Raw genomic sequence first — 19,583 nt, forward strand, 5'->3', positions numbered from 1 at the left:
TCCACTTCCCAGAGCTGATTTGCTTCTGGATTTTCCATTCTACCAAAAGTTTGAGTAAAGGCATAAAGGCCTAAAATCTTCCTATGTACGTTCTTTGGATGGGGATTCTCTCCCCACAGTGATACTCGTAGCTTTTATTTTTGGCTCAGTCAAAACAGGAGGAAAGTTCATTCTTAACACATAAACAGATAATTGAAAGGAAAAGCAGATAACAGAAACGGCTAAAAGTAGAACATGAGCACGAAAGAAGGCCCGCAAACTGCAAAGCTACGAGCACAAGCTTTTTTTTTTTTTGCTACATAATGTGTTGTTATGCGCTACAAGCACAAGCTTAATAGAGTAGAAATAGAAACCAAAATAGGGTCCAAAGTTTTGAATGTGTAATGCTGAAGCCTGAACGGGTGGCTGGTGAACCGAGAATGTGGGATGAAAGGAAGGAATCTTTGGGTTGCGATAGTATGACTTTGCTTTTTCAAATTCATAACATAAGCAACCTGCCATGAGTTCTCTTGTCCATTGTTTTGTGATAGCACTGATTGATGATGGAGTCTTTATTTTTGGTTTGGAATCCAAAGATTAGAGAAGGCCGTGTTAATGCTTCTGGTTTTAATTTACAGTTAACTGAATATAAATATACTATGACAGAACATAACCTTGAGGCTTGCTGAGTTTTTTTTGGTTAACCAGGAAGCTGCTTTGTGGAATTGTTGCACGACTACGGGTTGATAAGCGGAGACTAGGGTGATGGCTTTGCTTTGTAATGTTCATCTTCTGGTTGCTGTTGGCTTTAATTGTTTCTTTGGCATATTCATAGCTTGTTTCGTGCTAGGACTTGTCCTACTGAGCTGGCTAATTTACTACCACAAAGTGGATAGTTTTTGTACATGTTTTTTTTTTTTAAGTAATGAGCATAGCTTAAAAGCCTTTTCAAAAAAGAAAAACAAAATTTAATAAACTCCAAAGCACGCTCGTTTTAAGTTTTAATTCCCGTTTGTTTTGATAAATGATTTATTGTTTTGACATTTTAAATTCATGCATAATAGGTAGATGGTAGACATAAGTGTATGTCTCAATAAACAATAGGTGCCACTTTAGGGATTTGCACGGGAAATTCATCAATTTCATCCGTCTAGGGATTTTTCTCTGTGGCACTAGCAGGATCAATAGTTCTTAACGCACGCCAAACAGCACTGTTGCACTTGAATCCTTATCCGAACCCAATTTGCCATACCCAAACCGAGATTGAAGTTGATACCGTGAAGGCCCTCCTCAGAGCATCTGTCTAGTCCGTTGATGAAGAAGGTATGGTGAAGCCCAACCCAAATGGCCTTCCACGAATCAAAAGCCTGCAAAGCATCGAATCATCGGCCTGTCTAATAGCAACTCTGCATCAAAAGTGCACAACACATTCTCGACTCCTTAATCCTCATATATCATTCTATACCAAAATAAAGTCATTCCTAACCATCCATTTACTGTGAAAACAATAAGATACTATTAGATCACAATCTAAAGTAAATGCATTCCGCCTAAGTTAGAGAGAGGGATCGGACCATACTGAGGAAAAATAATTAAGCACTAAATATTGAAGGTATCAGCAAACCTTTTTACCCATATTCCTATAGACATACCTAACCCCCTGCAGTTTAAAAATTAAGTTTGCAGCAGATTAAGCTATTATCTTGTCTTCCAATAAGCAAAGATTAGCTTCAGCATAGACAGAAAACGTTAAACAATCAAAGCTACCAATATTTCTTAGAACACCACCTGAAACCTCCGCTCGGTTTCGATGCCATGATCATCTGTAATGTTTCCAGGAGACCAATCCATTTGTAATGTTGTTTCCAGGTTTTAGTTGAGAATGTAACATCCAAATTTCACTTTTTAATTCTGAAAAAAAGAAGAAGAAAGAACAGAGGAAACTTTCATTCGACAGATAGAGGAATGCAAATAAAAACCCTTTTCGTATTTCCGTCTATCAGCCCTATGACAGGTTCCGTTTGTAAAAGAAAGTCCTAGCTAGTTTAATTAGCCGTTTTTTTTTCACTGCAAGCTTACCTTGAGGCCACGGCGTTTGGTTTACAGGAACATAAAATCTCTTTGGGTATGTTTAGTTGGGGGGAATAGAATAGTCATTCATTCTCTATTCTTATTTTTGAAATAAAACTGCATTTGGTTTAATAGAATAGTTATTCTTCAGAATAACCATTCTAAAAAAAATCTGAATAGTCATTATCAAGGCTCCTCGTGGTAATAGCTATTTTAAATTGTTGGGAATAAAAAAAAATTGATTAGATAAATATACCTTTTTATAATTTAATAAATAACCTTATAAAAAAATACTAAATCCATTTTTTCTCTCTCTCTTCCTCACTCCTTCTCTCTCTAAAGCACAAAAGACAAAAATTTTTTTACTTCATTTTCAAAAAAAGGGAAATGAAAATATTTAAATATTATTTAATATATTAATATTATTTCACTATAATAAATATTATAAAGCATATTACTTAATATTATTATTTGAATATAATAAAAGTAATAAAGAATACTATTTAGTATTATTTAAATTTAATGAAAAATATATTTTATCTTTTAATATGAAATATTATTTAATTATAATAAAAGGTTTAATTATCTTCTAATACAAAATATTATTAAATTATAATAAAAATATATTTGTATTTTGATGAAAATATTATTTAATTATAGTAAAGTTATTTTGATTTTATTGCTCAGAATATTTTTATCTTTTAACAAATTAAATTCTTTAATTGTAATAAAGAGTATTTATTTCTCATCATAGTTTTTTTATTATTTAGTTAAAAAATCTTTAAATTTTAATAAAGGGTATTTTTATCATTTACCCATTATTCCTTAATCATTCTTGAAATTATTCCTGCCAACTAAATAATGGAATAAGTAATAATAGCAATTTCTATTTTATTCTATCTCATGAACCAATCAACATAATAGCTATTCTTCCTCTATTATATTATCTTGAAATGACTATTTTATTTTCACTCTATTCTTTCTAGTGAACCAAGCATGCTATCATTACCTTATTCTACTTGTAATCCTTTCAAAGCCAAGGCACATCAATCATCATCACTAGCACTCAATGTGCTCAGCAAAATTATCAAGAATTCATCGTAATAATTTTAATCTGTTGTTGTGTGAGCAGAATTTAGACACGATATCACTTTATCACCGGCAAAGATTGTAACAATTGATTGTACTTCATTGGTTAATCACCATTAAACCCAAAATCAAACAACCTTAATTTAAAATTCTTTAATTCTATAATTAGAAAAAGAAAATTCCAGCGTCATTGCTCCAAGCACATGCAATGGCTGCCATAGCTAAATGGGTTTAGTCTTGATAACCTAATTACTTCCTCTTTTTTCACCTTTTTTTTTTTTCAAATTTCCTCGTCATGTTAATTTTTATAACATCTCAATTATTGAATAAATAATTTAAATATATATATATATATATATATATATATATATATATATATATATATATAACTCATTCTTAATGTTCAAATTTAATTTGAAATTGATATCATAGTTTTCTTTTTTTAAAAGTTTGGGTGGAAGTTGTATTTTTAGATTTTTCACAAGCAAAAGGCTATTTCAGTTAATATTGCTTCAAAATTACCAATAATTATTATTTTACAACTAGTACATTTTATTTTATTAGTTGAAGATTTAAACATAATTGGCATCTATTAGGGGAAATAGCTTTGCCTCTATTGTATCAAGATCAAAAAATAAAAGACACAATATTCAAAAAAGTCTCAAAAATATTTAAGAAAATTCAAATAAGTTCTTATTCTACTATTACGTTCAATCAAAGCCTTAATTTTTATTTTGAGTGAAATAAGCTTTTATGATTAATAGGTGACTAATTACTATTAATCAAAATATCACTTGTTATTTTTATACTCACGAAAGTCTTTGAAATATTCAAGAAAATTCAAAGAAGTTTTTATTCTACTATTTCATTCAGTCAAACCTTTAATTTTTATTTTAAATCAAATAAGTTTTATGATTAATGGGTGACTAATTACCATTAATCAAAATATCATTTGTTATTTTTATACTTACATGGTATTGATGTGAATGATGAAAAATTGCTATCTTGTAAATCTTACAACGTTTCATAAAGTAACAAGCTTAATTATATTAATCTTTGAAAAGATTCATACATACATATATATATATATATATATATATATATATATATATATATATTGTGGTACGTGCTCATGGGCTCACCACATTAATTATTTGTTTAAATCCCTACCTGCTATTCTTAGAATCCAACTAACTAATGGCCACACGCCTATAACTACTTCTGCCATTTTATATATTTTACATACTGAATTCATGTAGGCATATGATAGATAAAAGGTAGCTAGGAACATTGAACTCCTAAATTTTAATACACGACGGATGCCACTTGAGGGACTTGCACAGGAAATTTGTCGATTTCATCCATCCAAGGATTCTTCTCCACGGTTGGATTCACTGTTCTTATTGCACGCCAAACAGCACTGTTGCATTTGAATCCTGATCCGAGCCCGATTTGCCAGACCCTGTCACGCTTCTTGATTCTTCCTTTGGCCTCCGAGTAACCCAGTTCATACCACAAAGAACTGCTTGAAGTATTGCCAAACCTGTATAGAGTCATCCTGGAAGGCTCCATGTGCCATTGAGTGAGGTCCAAGCTTTTCTCTAGTTCATCTAGCAGCCCTCTCCCCCCTGCATGAATGCAGAAGTGCTTAAATGCCAACTTAAAATCTGGAATGTATGGTTTTATCTTCATTTTCAAAACTTTTCTTGCCACTAAATTTGCGAAAAACAGGAGTTGCTCTGAAAGGGGAAGAACCAATGGCCCTAGTCCTGTGATATTTGCTTTGAGGGCTTCCCCAGCTACAGCCGTGAGGTCTTTTGACAGTGAAACACCCACTTCGTTTGCTTCATCTTCTTGCTGCAATATACAATTGTAACTCTTGTCATCCTGACCTTTGTGGGTAAGAAGAGTGTGAACCAGTTCATACTTGGAACGACGGCGATCATATGATCTATTTGAGAGAAGGATTGCAGCTCCACCCACTCGAAATAGGCAATTTGTCACAAGCATCGGTCGATTATTGCCAAAATACCAATTGTATGTGAGGTTCTCCGTACTGACCACTAAAGCATACGAGTTGTGATGCACCTATTGTACATGAGATCAAAATAAAATAAGTTTGGGAATTGTAATAATGTTGAAAACCAATATGGATTTGATTTATTAAAATGCTAAGAGGATGAATGAAATCGTTAAAAAAAAATTAGTATAGTTTGATTTTTATAGCTTAATAGTTATTATGAAGTTTTTATAAAAAAATAATTTTAGAATTAGGCTAAATTTGTTTGATAAATTTACTTTTATAAACTCTTTTTTATATTGACAAAACAATCTATATAAGCTATAACTTTAGTTAAAATTATCATAAAAGGTGTTTAATATATAATTTTTTATTAATTATGAATTCTTTTATTCACAATGGAAAAAAGTTAATTTTATTTTTTTATTTATGTAAAATTTTTTTGAAAATATAAAAATATTTTAATATAATTAATAATAAATCATATAAAAATGAAAATGGATAATGTTAGCATTATTTTTAATAGATGAGGACATTTTTGAAACAATTTTTTTTTAAAAGAAAACTGAAATGTTTATAAGAAAAAAAAAAGAGAAAGCCCCTCTTTGAAGCTCTTATTGAAGTTTTTTTTTCTAAATTTTGTTTTTTAAAAAAAGCTGTTTGTTTTAATAGCTTTTCAAAATTCCTATTAAAAAAAAAATCAAACCAAACAAACACTTACAAATTAACAAATATCCAATGATTAAATATTTTTACTGTTTGTAGTAACGATATACTCATAATTTTCAAAAAAAAAAAAAAAAACTATTTGAGTTATAGTACTTAGTTGATCTAAATTTTTCTTTCAATCTATCTACCTTTTAAAAGTAAAAATTAAGTCAAACTTAAAAAAACTAATTTTTTTTTTTAAAAAACACAATCTCCCTACGTCTAAAGGGAAAATTCAATTTTAGAAACCTGTAAAAGCTGATTGGCAAGGTCTATAGAGATGAGTCCAGCACTGCAACCCATGCCACCGAGATTGTAGCTCAAAATATTCCCTCTAAGCTTGTAGTGATTCACAATGGCGGCTGAGAGGGAGGGTGTTGGATTGAACAAACTGCTGTTCACCACGAGAATTCCGATATCTCTAGGCTTCACACCTGTTTTTGCCAAGAGCTCATCGATTGCTCCGAACATAACGGTCTCTGTTTCCTTCCTTGCCTCTGCCATAGTTCGGTTAGCTGGGACTTGAATCAAGGCTTTTGGAGCATATGTTGTTTGACCGAACCCCGATCTTTCCAAGATTTTCTTTTGAAAGATTAAACTTTCTTCGGTGAAGCGTTCATTTTTTGCAGATAACTGCATGAAAAGTTCTTTACTCACCATTTGAGCTCTTTCAGGCTTGTAACATGCGAAATTCACTAAGTACACGTTTCTTGGGCGGCACATGAAGTACAAGGTAGCGAGGAAAGCAATAGAAATTGACAACAACCATACTGTTACACAATTCAACCTAAGGTTTTCATGCAGCTGAATGAAATCTTCAACTGTAATCGTTGAAAGATGAGTTAAGATAATGCAAAAGAGGGGTATAACCATGAGGTATAAAGCTTTGGAGACCAAGTAATGGTAACCAAGCTTCACATATTTGCGTTTAACAGAGAGAGAGAAGCTGGATGCTCTTGTTTCGGGTAGAGCTTGAACAAAGTTTTGTCCATTCATCATGATTGCAGAGGTTGGAGGCTTTTGGAAAGGTGAAGGAATCAGTAACAAAGTTCCCCGCCTTGCCTTGCCGTTCGAGGTTAAGAAATTTATAGGGTCTTGAGACCGAAAGAAGGGAAATTAAGAACGATAAAGAGTTGACATCTACTAAGCACTCAACCACCAGCTGTACGTAGGTATAAATGGTTGTGTTAGCTCTCCATGACACGAAAGAAAAATCCAATTATTATTGGCATTTCCAAAGCAAAACAATATACAGGTGAAAAATATTCAAAACGAACAAATAAAGGGAATTTATTCTAGAAAAAGTAAAGGGAAACTAATTTTGGTTTCAACAAATTAGAGTTAGAGCTATCTTATGTCCATCTGACCAAACCATGAAAACAGTTTAAATCATCACAAGTATCATATTTTATATATATATCCTTTGAGTAATTGTAACAAATGCTTACAAACACTTGATAAAATTAACCAAAAGTAGCGTGAAGAGTTAAGTGCCGCTGTGAGCTTGGAGGTGCGCACACTGAAAAGGTGAAAGATATTAAGTTGGTTCACTGAGAAATCAGTTGCAGATATTTAATGGATAGGAATCTAAGCAGCTTTGCTTGAGGATTCTCCTCGAGACAGGAAATTTAAGTTGCCGAGTATGGTCGGCCTGTATTGTTCCCAAGCATGGCTGATTGGTCTGCTGAATACAGACAGCACCCATGCAGAGAGGGAGCCGGTTGTACTCTCATCAAATGAATCGGTTCAGAAATTTTCGGAGCCCAACGATAAAGGCCATACCCAAACCGAGATTGAAGTTGATACTGTGAAGGCCCTCCTCAGAGCATCTGTCTACTCCGTTGATGAAGAAGGTATGGTGAAGCCCAACCCAAATGGCCCTCCAGGAATCGAAAGACTGCAAAGCATCGAATCATCGGCCTGTCTAGTAGGAACTCTACATCAAAAGTGTACAACATATTCTCGACTCCTTAATCCTCATATGTCCTTCTATACCAAAACAATGTCATTCCTCTCCTAACCATCCATTTACTGTCAAAACAATAAGATACTATTAGATCACAATCTAAAGTAAATGCATTCCGCCTAAGTTAGAGAGAGGGATCGGACCATACTGAGGAAAAATAATTAAGCACTTAATATCGAAGGTATCAGCAAACTTTTTTACCCATATTCCTATAGACATACCTAACCCTCTGCAGTTTAAAAATTAAGTTTGCAGCAGATTAAGCTATTATCTTGTCTTCAAATAAGCAAAGTTTAGCTTCAGCATAGACAGAAAACGTTAAACAATCAAAGCTACCAATATTTCTTAGATCACCACCTGAAACCTCCGCTCGGTTTCGATGCCATGATCATCTGTAATATTTCCAGGAGACCAATCCACTTGTAATGTTGTTTCCAGGTTTTAGTTGAGAATGTAACATCCAAATTTCACTTTTTAATTCTGAAAAAAAAAAGAAGAAAGAACAGACGAAACATTCATTCGACAGATAGGGGAACGCAAATAAAAACCCTTTTCGTATTTCCGTCTATCATCCCTATGACAGCTTCCGTTTGTAAAAGAAAGTCCTAGCTAGTTTAATTTGCCATTATTTTTCACTGCAAGCTTACCTTGAGGCCATGGCGTTTGGTTTACAGGAACCGAAAATCTCTCACTGCCTTATTCTACTTGTAATCCTTTCAAAGCCGAGACACATCAATCATCATCACTAGCACTCGAAGCGTCCTCAGCAAAACTATCAAGAATTCATCGTAATAATTTTAATTTGCTGTTGTGTGAGCAGAATTTAGATACGATATCACTTTATCACCGGTGAGGATTGCAGCAATTGATTGTACTGCATTGGTTAATCACCATTAAACCCAAAATCAAACAACCTTAATTTAAAATTCTTTAATTCTATAATTAAAAAAAAGAAAATTCCAGCATCATTGCTCCTAGCACATGCAATGGCTACCACAAGTAAATGGGATCAGTCTTGATAACCTAATTACTTCCTCTTCTTTCACCTTTTTTTTTTTATTTTTTCAAATTTCCTCGTCATGTTAATTTTTATAACATCTCAATTATTGAATAAGTAATTTAAACATATATATATATATATATATATATATATATATATATATATGATTGTATAAAACTCATCGTTAATGTTCAAATTTAATTCGAAATTGATATCATAGTTTTCTTTTTTAAAAATTTTGGGTGGAAGTTGCATTTTTAGATTTTTCACAAGAAAAGGCTATTTCAGTTAATATTGCTTCAAAATTACCAACAAATAATTATTTTATTTGTTGAAGATTTAAATATAATTAGCATCTATTAGGGGTAATAACTTTGCCTCTATTGTATTAAGACAAAAAATAAAAGACATAATATTCAAAAAAGTCTAAAAAATATTTAAGAAAATTTGAATAATTTCTTATTTTACTGTTGTGTTCAATCAAACTCTTAATTTTTATTTTGAGTGAAATAAGCTTTTATAATTAATAGATGACTAATTACCATTAATTAAAACATCACTTGTTATTTTTACACTCACGAAAGTCCCTGAAATATTCACGAAAATTCAAATAAGTTCTTATTCTACTATTTCATTTAATCAAACCTTTAATTTTTATTTTGAGTCAAATAAGCTTTTATGATTAATGGGTGACTAATTACCATTAATCAAAATATCATTTGTTATTTTTATACTCACGTGGTATTGATGTGAAGGGTTAAACATGCCACATGAGCATCTCAATATATTATGTTAACATACCATATTATCATCTATTATGACATGTCGGTATATTATGCGGTTTTAAATGATTAGTGGTATTTTGATTAAGTCAAGCATTAATCATAAAAGTTTGTTTTTGTTAGATCATTTGTGAGTTTTTATTAACATAAGAGCTTATTTGACCAAATGAAAAATATAATGACTTGATTGAATGTAATAAAAGTATAAAGATTTATTTGAATTGTACTGAATAATTTAGAGACTTTTGTAAAGATTATACCAAAATAGAATTATTAATTAGCATATTCAAAAAATAAAAATAAAAAATGTAGTGTACGTCCTATGAAAACTATATAAAAGCAAGCGAATGAAATTGTAAGGATAAAATCAATTTTCGTTCCTCCATATATATAATTCTGAAAAATGCAACAAGTAGTGAGAACCTCAAAAAGGTGATCACAATCATAAAAGAGAAAGCATAAAAAAGAAAAGGACTCGGCTGAGAACTTATAAGGCAACGAGCAGAAAGGAAGAAATTAAAAGAGGGTGAGATCAGAGGAGTGACAAAGTGAAGCAATCAAATCTTGAGATCTTGAATTGCAATTATAATGGTAATGCACGCTAACAATTGAACTTTTTCCCCTTCTCACATAAGAAGTCTATGAGTTGTTTGAGCCGAGTAATTTGACAAACATATGTACTACCTCCAAAACCTTATAATTAAATAGCAAACTTAATTATATTAATCTTTGAAAGGGTTCATATATATATATATATATTGTGGTACGTACTCTTGGGCTCACCACATTAATTATTTGTTTATATTCCTAGCTGCTATTCTTAGAATCCAATTAATAATGGACTCACGCCTATAACTACTTTTGCCATTTTATATATTTTACATACTGAATTCATGTAGGCATACGATAGATAAAAGGTAGCTAGGAACATTGAATTCCTAAATTTTCACTAGACATGGATGCCACTTGAGGGACTCGCACAGGAAATTTGTCGATTTCATCCATCCAAGGATTCTTCTCCACGGTTGGATTCACTGTTCTTACTGCACGCCAAACAGCACTGTTGCATTTGAATCCTGATCGGAACCCAATTTGCCAGACCCTGTCACGCTTCGTGATTCTTCCTTTGGCCTCCGAGTAACCCAGTTCATACCACAAAGAACTGCTTGAAGTATTGCCAAACCTGTAGAGAGTCATCCTGGAAGGCTCCATGTGCCATTGAGTGAGGTCCAAGCTTTTCTCTAGTTCATCTAGCACCCCTCTCCCCCCTGCATGAATGCAGAAGTGCTCAAATGCCAACTTAAAATCCGGAATGTATGGTTTTATCTTCATTTTCAGAACTTTTCTTGCCACTAAAGTTGTGAAAAACAGGAGTTGCTCTGACAGCGGAAGAACCAATGGCCCAAGTGTTGTGATATTTGCTTAGAGGGCTTCCCAGCTACTGCCATGAGGTCTTTTGACGGTGAAACACCCACTTTGTTTTCTTCATCATCTTGCTGCAATACACAATTGTAACTCTTATCATCCGCACCTTTGTGAGTACAAAGGGTGTGAATTAGTTCATACTTCGAATGACGTTGATCACTTGATCTGTTTGATAGAAGAATTGCAACTCCACCCACCCGAAATAGACAGTTTGTCACAAGCATTGGTCGATTATTGCCAAAATACCAATTGTATGTGATGTTCTCCGTACTGACCACTAAAGCATACAAGTTGCGATGCACCTATTGTACATGAGATCAAAATAAAATAAGTTTGGGCATTGGAATAATGTTGAGAACCAATATGGATTTGATTTATTAAAATACTAATGAATGAAATCGTTAAAAAAAAGTTACTATCTAATTTAGAACCTGTTTAGTTTGATTTTAATAGCTTAAAAATTATTATGAAGTTTTTATAAAAAATAATTTTAAAATTAAGCTAAATCTGTTTGATAAATTTACTTTTATAAACTTTTTTTTTATAAATAAGTTGTTTGGCAAAACAATCTATATAAGTTTTAATTTTAGTTAAGATTATCATAAAAGGTATTTAATAAATAAATTTTTATTAATTATAAATTCTTTTATTCATAATAAAAAAAGTTAATTTTATTTTATTATTTATGTAAAACAAATTTTTGAAAATATAAAAATATTTTTATATAATATAAAGTTTATAATTAATAATAAATCATATAAAAATGAAAACGGCTAATGTTATCATTATTTTTAATAGTTAACGACATTTTTGAAACAATTTTTTTTAGAGAAAATTGACATGTTTTTAGAAGAAAAAAAGAGAAAGGTCCTCTTTGGGGCTTTTCTTGAAGTTTTTTTCTCTAGATTTTGTTTTAAAAAAAAACTGTTTATTTTAATAACTTTTCAAAATTCTTATTTAACCTGGCTTCTGCTTTTTAAGAGGTAGATAAGTTAAAGGAAAATCAAAACAAACACTTAGAAATTAACAAATATCCAATAATTAAATATTTTTATTATTTGTAGTAAAGATATACTCATAATTAAAAAAAAAAATTTACTGTTTGAGTTCTAGTGCTTGTTTGATCCGATTTTTTCTTTCAATTTATCTATCTCTTAAAGTAGAAATTGAATCAAATAGAATTTTGAGAAGCTCTTAAAAAAAGCTCTTATAAAAAGTAATTTTTTTTTAGAAAACACAATCTCGGGGAAATTCAATTTTAGAAATCTGTAAAAGCTTATTGGCAAGGTCTATAGAGATAAGGCCAGCACTGCAACCCATGCCACCAAGATTGTAGCTCAAACTATTCCCTCTAAGCTTGTAGTGATTCATAATGGCGGCTGAGAGGGATGGTGTTGGATTGAACAAACTGCTGTTCACCACGAGAATTCCGATATCTCTAGACTTCACCCCTGTTTTTGCCAAGAGCTCATCGATTGCTCCGAACATAACGGTCTCTGTTTCCTTCCTTGCCTCTGCCATAGTTCGGTTAGCTGGGACTTGCATCAAGGCTTTTGGAGCATATGTTGTTTGACCGAACCTTGATCTTTCCAAGATTTTCTTTTGAAAGGTTAAACTTTCTTCAGTGAAGTATTCATTTTTTGCAGATAACTGCATGAAAAGTTCTTTACTCACCATTTGAGCTCTTTCAGGCTTGTAACATGCGAAATTCACTAAGTACACGTTTATTGGGCGGCACATGAAGTAAAAGGTAGCTAGGAAAGCAATAGAAATTGACAACAACCATATCGTTACATAATTCAACCTAAGGTTTTCACTCAGCTGAATGAAATCTTCAACTGTAATTGTTGAAAGATGAGTTAAGATGATGCAAAAGAGGGGTATAACCATGAGGTATAAAGCTTTGGAGACCAACTAATGGTAACCAAGCTTCACATATTTGAGTCTAACCCCAAGAGAGAAGGTGGATGTTCTTGTTTCAGTTGGTAGAGCTTGAACCAAGTTTTGTTCACTCTGATCTGGTGCTATTTTCTTTTCATTCATCATGATTGCAGAAAGTTGGAGGCTAATGTTAATGGATGCTTCGTAAGGTTTTGCAAAGTTGATGGAAAATGTAAGTTTTCGCCCTTGCTACTATGAAGCGATGAGGTTAGGAAATTTATAAGGGGCTTGGGAGGTGTAGACACCTGAAAAAGAAAAATAATAAATAAATAAAAATTTTAAAATTATAATAAAAACAAATTAAAATATATAAAAATAATAATAATATAAAATTAAAAAAAAAACCCACTACGCATGATGGGGGTTCTGGCCACCAACTCCAGGGGGTGCCAGAACCCCATCGCCGGGTTGTCCAAATTTTTGGACAACCCGGCTCCTTAAAAACCACCTGCAACCTACAAAAAAAAAAAACAATGAGAACAAAAACAAAAAAAATCCTAGATCTACCAACAACTACCTAGCCACACAAAAAAAAAAAAAAAATCAAAAGGGGGAGCCAAAAATCGAATCGGGGTTTCAACTCGGGATTCGGTTCGGCTTGAGGGAGAGAGATCGGTGAGCGGTGAAGGGAGGGTTGGATCTGTGGAATGCCGACCACCGACAAGGGAAAACCTAAACTCGTTTGGGTCACCACCGACCGAAGAAAGGGGGTGCCCGATCTGTCGTTCGAAAGGGAAGAGGGTTTCAAGAGAAAGAGTGAGGAAGCCGGCGAGAGACTCGGGGAAAAAGAGGACGGGACGTCGACGCCGGCGAAGAAGGGAGGTTCTTTTCTAGAGAGAAGGCAGAGAGGGTGCAACTAGAGAGAGAAAATGAAATTCGAAAATGAGAAGAAAGGCCAAAAACGAGATTTATATACCCGAGGGTCTAAACGACGTCGTTTCAGTGGAGTGAAGAATTCAAAAGGTCGACGCCTAAACGACGTCGTTTGAGGGAGTCCCCAGAGCCCCAAAACGGTGCGTTTAGGAGAAGGCCAGGCGGACCAAGGAAGCAGGCTTGGGATGCCTCCGTGCAGCCCAAACAACTTGGGCCATCATTCTAGCCCAAGCAAGGTGAGGCCTTACCCGTTTATTGTGGATTTGGGCTTATCCAGTTTATTTAATTGTTTGTTAGCTAAAATAAAAATATAAAAATAATAAAAATAAAAATATATAAATAATAGCAATAATGATAATAAGTGAATAAAAAATATTAATATTATAAATATATTTAGAGGCTTGCAAATAATAAAATAATAATAACAATAATAATTCATGATGCGAATATATATATTTAAAAATAATAATAATAAATGAAAAATAAAAAAAATAAAAAATAAAAAATAAATAAAATAAATAATATAATTGGAATAATTATTTGAGTATTACCACCTAAAGGGGGCAAAGAGTTGCCTCTTTTGGGTGGATGTTTTTCGGGTGTGAAGTTCGAGACGGATTTTCACCGAAACGTCGAGATAAATTTGAACTCTAGATTTCAAAACCCATTAAGTCAGATAGTCATTGTTAAAAAATAATATATGTAAGAAAATTTTGTTACATTCGAATTAATTTAAATAAATATTACTAAATAAAGTTAATCCAATCGTTTAAAAATTAATTAATTATTTATTAGATAAGCTTTGTAATCAAGTAAAAAAATTGACCAACAACAAATATGGATTTAAATAGAAAACCAAAAAATAAAGTATATATAAATAAAAAATAATAAATAATAAATAATCCAAAATTTTTAAACACCTAAATCAATAAACGCGTGCACGTAGATATCATCATTTTATACTGTCATAGCACGCCGCATTTATCTTGCAAATGGTGCGGGAATCCCGATGATGGGAATTCCCCGATGAGCTTGTAGAGACGAGTTCTTCTGAGATATCTCTAGGTGAGGAAAATTTCGAGACTTCACCAAAGCGTTGGGATGGTCTTCGAATGATTTTTCAATAAAAGATTACCGACTCCATTACTTAAAATAAACAAGTCATGACATCACTTTACGCTTGCATCATGTGCATACGTAAAACCAAACAAAAAAAAACTCAGTCTGTCAATTTAATAAAAATGTAATTAATAAAGTAGGGATTAAACTAAGAAAAGGCTACATTAAGATAACTTAAGATTAAATGGTACCGTTCGTGGAACGGGCGCCACGGAGGTGCTAACCGTTCTCCGTGCGTAACCGCACTCCCGAACCCATCTCTAAAAAAGGTGGATCAGTTCTCGTTCTTTCGATGGACCTAAAATTAATTTAGGACTTCGTCGATTAAGAATTGGGTTAATAGGTGACCAATCACACCTAGATAAAAAAAAAAGATTGGTGGCGACTCCTAATAGATTTTAATTTTCGCCCGCGTCTGGCGGACGGGTTCCCAGACCCGCACGTCACGACAGATGGCGACTCCACTGGGGATTTCGAGAGTCAAGCCATTAATTAATCATAAGTTATCTTAAGCCTTAAATAATTTACTGTTTTCCCTAGCGTCAATTTTGCATATTTTTGTTTAATGTATTCATTTATTTTGTTATATTTACTTCACTATTTTTAATAATTGCGGGAAATTTAGGATAAGGGAAATGTGAAATTATTGGTCCAAGGTCGGTATATTCCTTTTCACACACTACACATCTTGCATTCATGCATAAGCCTTCCACCCGGGCTTTGTCCTTAATTAGGAGGGAGTTAAGTAGCTACGCTCTCGTGAGGTGATAACCTCTGCACGGGCTAGTGAAGACTCCCACTCAGATCGAACCTAGTCCGTTTGAAGCCTGTAATGGGTGAGGACCGGGGTGCCTTACTAGTCCGTGTGGACGACAATGAGGAGCGATTTGGGAACCTTTAGCTCCATTTTCAACCCAAACTCAACATGTAGAATACCGAGAGTCGCCTTTGCTTAGGTAGAGCTTCACCCGTGAGAATATACCTTTTGACTAGGTACACATGAAGGAATTTTCATAATCCCCTTGTTCTAAAATCTTCTCCGCGAATAATAAAGGTATCAGGTTATTAATTACTTCCATTCATCTTTTGGAATTTTTGTTTATAGTGCTAACTTGAATTTTTTGTCATATGCATATTTGCATCATAATAGGAAAAGTATTTGTCACCTGACAACCATTAACAGAGTAGATCCAGTTGCATTCATGGAGTCATCATGGCCATCCTCAAGTTACGATGGAATTTATCAAGTGACTCAGCATATGGCGAGTGCCCAACAAAGTGAAGGAGATTGCTTGTCAAAGGATCACTTCTCATCACTACCTGATAGGGTCCACCTTGATCTCAAACAGAACGACTTCACCGATTTGCTCAACATATGGGATAAGTGGGGGGCTACCACTCAGGCAAATTTTGATAGGAAATATGGCCACATAGCTCGACTCCTCAAGGTCCAGATAGATGAACAGTTGTTGAAGGCCATTGTGCAATTTTGGGATCCGTCGTATAGATGCTTCGTGTTCAATAAAGTGGATATGGTTCCCACAATCGAAGAGTACTCGACTCTCCTACAAATCGATCTTGATAATTCGGATAAGATATATTGGAGAGGACAGAAGACCGGACACAGGCGAAAGTTAGCCAAAATGATAGGTATTACCCCGGCGGAAGTTGATCAGAATCTAAGGAAAAAAGGGGACAATGAATGTATCCCGTGGAGTTTTCTACGTAGCTATATCATGAAGCATCAGGACACCGAGCAAAGACAGCTTGTGATGGCCTTGGGAATTTACGGGCTAGTGATCTTTCCCAAGGTCTTGGGACATATAGAAGTCAAAATTATAGACTTTTTTGAGCAAGTCATCAACAAGGCCAATCCTTCGCCTTCTATTCTAGCGAAAACTCTCAGATCACTGAATTACTGTCGAAGAAAAGGTGAAGGACGATTTGTGGGATGTGCACAGCTTCTTTCCATCTGGATAGTGAGCCACTTTGAATGCAAGGTCGATAAGTTCAGAAAGCCATTTCATCCGCAAACCGCCCCTATCAGAGAATTTTGCGAGAGTGAATGGCCAGAAAATAGGACTAAGGAACAATGGATCTCTAGACTTCGGGAACTCATGAGTGTGGAAGTAACATGGAGAGCCCCGTGGATGCCGCATCACCTTGTCTTGTACAAATGCGAAAATAAACCTTGGGTACCGTTAATAGGGCCATGGGGAGCCATCAGTTACGCCCCAATTATGGTGAGAAGACAATTTGGGTCAAAGCAGTTTGTGCCGATGACACACCGACTTAATACTTTGGAGTTTGCTTATGGAGAGCCGGGTTTTCTAAAAAGGATTGAAGAGATTGCGTAAGCTTGGAAGAAAATCAGCTGAGTGGATCAAGGGAGGTACACCGATGAAGTGACTATCGGATATCAGATATGGTATGACCAACGAGTTAAGGATGTGGTATATCCGAAAGAAGATGCACTACGTGGCCCAGTTGATCCAGAACCACGAGACGCTTTGCTCGAAAGTGAGTTGGCTCGAAAGAAGTCCGAAGCTGAAAATGCCAATTGGAAGCAACGGTATGAAGACCTCCAAAAAGAGTGTGAGAAAATGAAAAAAGAAGTAAGTGAGCAAAGAAAGAAAGTTCGAAAAATGGAAGGGAAGTATGAGAGCCTGAATGATAAGTTTTCTGCCACAACCAGTGAACTTCAAAGGGAAATACAAGTGAGAGAAAATCGAGGCAATGAACTTCAAACGCACAATGATGGGCTAAGAAGACAAGTGCGATTCCAACAAGAGTCCATCCAATTACTAAGACAGGAGTATGAGGAGCTCGAAGGGGTCATGACGACTTATCAACAGGAATACGAACGCCTCAAGCAACAAAGCACTAGAATTCAAGAATGGGGTGAATCTTACAAACAAGCTTATACAGAGAAATACGACCAGATGGATTACTTGGTTTGGCAAATGAGGGAGGTGGCTTACAAGGCGAGAAGCATGGCTTGGAAGACGGACATATTAAGAAGCCAGATCTTTTCAGTTTGAAAACAAGAGCAACAGTTGATCAAGCATTTAGATGAGGTGTATAGCCATTATAATAAGATTGGCGAATATTTCTAGATGGCTTCTGAGTTGTAATCAAAGACAAATATCTTATGCAATGGATGACTTTGTTGTTGGGTGTCATGTGACGAATACTTTTAGTACATAATCATTCATACATGCATAAATCATCATTTCATGACAATGAGTATTTGCATCTAAAAAATAAAGATAATGGGTTCATTCATGCATCAAATACGCATCTAATTCATGTTTATGATCAATAATAAGGTTCCAAAATAACTCGACCACCTAAGCCAAGTGACCAACGTGTTCATAATACGCGTCAACGAGCAAAGATCATGGAAGAAGAACAAAGAGAGCGAATGGACAGAATGGAAAGAGCTCAGGATGAAATGAGAGAACAGTTAGCAAAGATGATGGAATTGGTGATGAGTTTCTGTAAAGGAAAAAGAGCGATCGAAGAGCCAACTCCGTCAGAAAACCCGCCAGCATAAGACAGTGGAAACCAAAAGGATGATCCATCCTATCCCCTAGGGTTCACTCCACCATATGCCCAAACCTCTCAAAGGGTCCACCCTCAAGTGATGCCATCCGTCTATTACAATGCACCACCCCCGCTAAGCCATCAACCGACTCATGGGCAATTCGGGCCATATTCTGTGATAAATCCTGCTGAACCAATACCCGTCCCAAATTTAGACGATTCGAAAGAGCAAGAGAAACTAAGAAAGGGCTCGTCACAAACAGGAAAAACTGAAAAAGATCAGAAAAAGTACAGTCTGTTGGAAGAGCGTCTTCGTGCTATCGAAGGAGTTGATAGGTTTGGTACCATGGACGCAACCGAGCTATGCTTAGTACCGGATGTATTGATCCCTGCCAAATTCAAGGTTCCGGAGTTTGAAAAATATGACGGAACAAAATGTCCCATGGCACATATTACCATGTATTGTCGGAAGATGGCTGCACAGTCTCACGATGATAAGTTATTGATCCATTTTTTCCAAGATAGCTTGATTGGGTCAGCTGCTCGGTGGTACGTACAGCTAGATCGAAATCGTATTAAGACTTGAAAAGACTTAGCAAGAGCCTTCATAGCTCAATATAAGCATGTGGCTGAATTAGCCCTTGATCGGTTGTCATTACAGACTATGGAAAAGAAGCAAAGCGAGAACTTCAAGGAATATGCCCAAAGGTGGAGAGATACAGCAGCGCAAGTTCAGCCACCTCTCACTGATAAAGAGATGACTGTTTTGTTCATAAATACACTCCGAGCTCTATTCTATGAGCGCTTGATCGGCAATGCCATGAAAAACTTTGCAGATTTGGTCCTATCGGGAGAAATAATAGAAGGAGCTAGCAAAAGTGGAAAAATTGAAGGGCATGAAGTTGCCAGCTCAAAGAAAGGGAGTACGCCCAAGAAGAAAGAAGGGGATGTGCAAGCAGTCGCTCACGACAGCCAACAAGCCCACAACTTTAACCCATATTATCCGTACCCCCCATACCAACCCTTCTATCCGAACATAGGCAACATCACACAAAACCCATATGT

The 19,583-nt window shown here is 34.7% G+C and overlaps 1 protein-coding gene and 2 pseudogenes across 2 annotated transcripts; all 3 read right to left on the bottom strand.

The window, feature by feature from the left end:
- Positions 1-4,242: 4,242 nt before the first annotated feature.
- Positions 4,243-6,912, bottom strand: LOC18603098 (3-ketoacyl-CoA synthase 11-like). Of its 2 annotated transcripts, XM_088805861.1 has the most exons (3): positions 6,116-6,912; positions 5,031-5,226; positions 4,243-4,766 (listed from the first exon to the last, which is right to left on the bottom strand). In XM_088805861.1, exons 1-3 carry the CDS (start codon positions 6,863-6,865, stop codon positions 4,444-4,446), a joined length of 1,269 nt encoding a protein of 422 aa, XP_088661987.1. In that variant the 5' UTR covers positions 6,866-6,912; the 3' UTR covers positions 4,243-4,443. The 2 variants fall into 2 exon arrangements, with proteins under 2 accessions (XP_088661987.1, XP_007034923.3); XM_007034861.3 differs by having other exon boundaries at positions 4,243-5,226.
- Positions 6,913-10,535: 3,623 nt separating this feature from the next.
- On the bottom strand, positions 10,536-11,015 carry LOC18603099 (3-ketoacyl-CoA synthase 11 pseudogene; annotated as a pseudogene).
- Positions 11,016-12,266: 1,251 nt separating this feature from the next.
- Positions 12,267-12,716, bottom strand: LOC148763372 (3-ketoacyl-CoA synthase 11 pseudogene; annotated as a pseudogene).
- Positions 12,717-19,583: the final 6,867 nt, after the last annotated feature.

The sequence above is a fragment of the Theobroma cacao genome, chromosome 4, assembly GCF_053813885.1.
Source record: "Theobroma cacao isolate CCN51 chromosome 4, ASM5381388v1, whole genome shotgun sequence".
Taxonomy (NCBI): domain Eukaryota; kingdom Viridiplantae; phylum Streptophyta; class Magnoliopsida; order Malvales; family Malvaceae; genus Theobroma; species Theobroma cacao.

What these genes read in the sequence shown, in the direction of transcription:
- LOC18603098 (XM_007034861.3), bottom strand. Translation starts at nt 6,865, where the DNA reads ATGATGAATGGACAAAACTTTGTTCAAGCTCTACCCGAAACAAGAGCA. An exon ending in TTGCCAATCAGCTTTTACAG is followed by an intron (nt 5,227 to 6,115) that starts GTTTCTAAAATT and finishes CATGTACAATAG; the next exon opens with GTGCATCACAACTCGTATGC.